The following is a 2,607-nucleotide window of genomic DNA, read 5'->3' as shown; positions in this document are numbered from 1 at the left end:
GTGCCATGCAATGGGACTGAACCCAGAACTATGTGGTTGGGAAGCAAGCTTCTTACCACACAGCCATGCCTATATATATATATGTGTGTGTGTGTGTGTGTGTGTGTGTGTGTGTGTGTGTGTGTGTGTGTGTGTGTGTGTGTGTGTGTGTATACATATATACATAAATATACACATACATACATACATACTCAATGGGCTTCCACTTGTTATCCATCAACCAAATTCACTCACAAAGTATTAATTGACCTGACATTATAGCAGAAGGCATTTGCCCAAAGTGCTACACAGAAGGATTGAACTCCAAATGACGTATTTGCAAAGCAAACTTCTAACCAAACAGCCATGCCTGTGGCTGTAAGTATGTATTTGTACATGTACTTCAATGAATATTGCACATACATGTTTATATGATATGAGTAATGGACTGGTGTAATGCATATTTGTATGCATGAAGTAGGAACTCTACATAAATATGTATTTCTTTTTATGTATACACCATGAGCTTATATGTAAGACCATACGTGTTTGTGTGTGTGTGTGTATGTGTATTATGTGATCATAGTTTTCATATGTAAATGCGTACTTCAGCGTGCAAGCAAATACCAGTCTATGTTTAAGCTCATACACGCAAACATGCATGCTGTTGCATTTCCTAACAGCTGTAAAAGCTGAGTCACTCAATTCCTTTTTTTATACACACACACACACACATATAGCAATATTGATTGCCTTCTTGAGTACAAGACCCTTCTTTTATGCAGAAAGGCAGCGGCATTCTTCCATATAGAAAAGCAGGCAACCACATTAAACTCCACCACACTGCTCACAAGACACAGCAGTTCATACCGAAGCAGAGAGGTTTGTTTATAGTTTATCAAACACATCAACAAACAGTAGCAGCATTAACAAGGCACTGTATCACATTTAGCTAATTAAGCCATGACCGACCACCACCCACTAAATTACTGCTAAGTCTTGTAAATTACTCCTCCAAGTCAACCCTGCTAAGTAATTAAATATTGCAAAATAGGAGTGGGGAGAATAGATAGATAGACAAGCAGACAGACAGCCAAAGCGATGGATGGATGGATGGATGGATGGATAAATGGATGAATGGAAAATAAGCCAGATAAAGAGACAGAATATAGAGACACAGACAAAGAGATATAGACAGAGACATAGATGGATGGATAGAGAATGGGATGGGTAAACAGATAAACAAATGGATAGAGAGGGGGGGTAAAAGAGAGACAGACAGGCAGAGACGTAATGATTTATAAAAGATAAATGAATAAAAACATAGACAGAGATAGATGGATAGGGTAGAGAGAGAAAGAGAGAAAGAGAGAGAGAGAAAGAGAGAGAGAGAAAGAGAGAGAGAGAGGAGACAGACAGACGGATAGATGGAATGATGAATAGATAGACTGATAAATGAATGGATTGATAGACAGAAAGATGCATGGATAAAAAGCTATACATACATGGAACCAAGTAACATATGGTAAAAATTGGACAGATTAGTAATAGTGGTCATGATATAATTAAAGAATAACAGCAGGAAAAGAAAAAAAACAGCAACAACAAAATAACAGAAAACAAAAGAAAAAACAAAACTAATCATATCAGAAGCAGGTAGGCAGCTAGTTAATGGCATTATTAGTATCAACATTTGGAAGTGGATTCTCCCCAAACCCATATCCTTAACAGAGAAAGAGTGGCCATTACTTTACCTTTTTCTCCTCGACCTGTAGAAACATTATTCAATTGGCAAACGGTGGTCAACGGGGGAATAAAAGCAATCGAATTCCTCTTCTGGTGTGGTCTTAGTGCATGTCTTTTGTCCAGTGGAGACGGCAACACTACACCACTAGCTCACACATCTCATCTCCACAAACACAACCTAAACACAAACACAATGTGCACAGTCATTTCTGTTAACATGCAATGCAGGGATATCTATTATATAGACACAGCCGTCAGAACAAGGAAATTAATCAGGCTAGCTGTGTATTATTCTTGCTATTTATTTAGATATTTAATTGATTTTGATAATATGTTTGTTCTATTTTTTAATCATTTTCTTTTTGCTTTTTTTTTTCCCCCATCTTCCTTGTTATTTTTTAAGAAGTTTGTTATACTTGAAAACTGAGCTGGATTCGAGGACGAAATAAAAGACAAAGATTTCAGAGTAGTTGTAGAAGATTCATAGCGTGATTCTTTTAAAAGAAACGACAACAACAACAATAATTGTTCCTAACTTAGGTACAAGAAGAGTAATTTTGAAGGGAGACAAAGTAGTCAATACCACCAACTCCACTCCTTGACTGGTACTTTATTTCATCAACACCGAAAGGATGACCTCAATGGAATTTGAACTCAGAGTGCAAGGAGTCAGAATAAATACTGCAAGGCACTTCTTTTCTTAATTAATCTCCTAATTGTTTCTTATTAATTGTTTCTATTTTAGGCATAAGGTCAGCAATTTTGAGGGAAGATGGTATTAGTGAATCACACAGACCAGTGGTTCTCAACCATTTTTTGCCTCTGGATCCCCTTTGATCCCTATTTTACTCGAGTGGACCCCCATAGCCCCATCTTCCTTGT

At 37.2% G+C, this 2,607-nt stretch overlaps 1 protein-coding gene across 3 annotated transcripts in view; it reads right to left on the bottom strand.

The window, feature by feature from the left end:
• Positions 1–2,607, bottom strand: part of LOC106880692 (myotubularin-related protein 8) — a 223,581-nt gene that overhangs the window by 141,254 nt on the left and 79,720 nt on the right. Inside the window, exon 1 of one of the 3 annotated variants that reach the window (XM_014930771.2) lies at positions 1,734–1,943. The exons of the other annotated variants lie outside the window; for them this stretch is intronic. Coding sequence (XP_014786257.1) covers positions 1,734–1,760 — 27 coding nt within the window. The 5' untranslated portion in view covers positions 1,761–1,943. Of the gene's footprint in view, positions 1–1,733; positions 1,944–2,607 lie in introns of those variants that run through there. 3 annotated transcript variants of the gene reach the window in all.

The sequence above is a fragment of the Octopus bimaculoides genome, chromosome 13 (assembly GCF_001194135.2).
Source record: "Octopus bimaculoides isolate UCB-OBI-ISO-001 chromosome 13, ASM119413v2, whole genome shotgun sequence".
NCBI lineage: Eukaryota > Metazoa > Mollusca > Cephalopoda > Octopoda > Octopodidae > Octopus > Octopus bimaculoides.
Note: the sequence above shows the minus strand (reverse complement) of the source record. Positions and strands in the feature narration are given on the sequence as shown.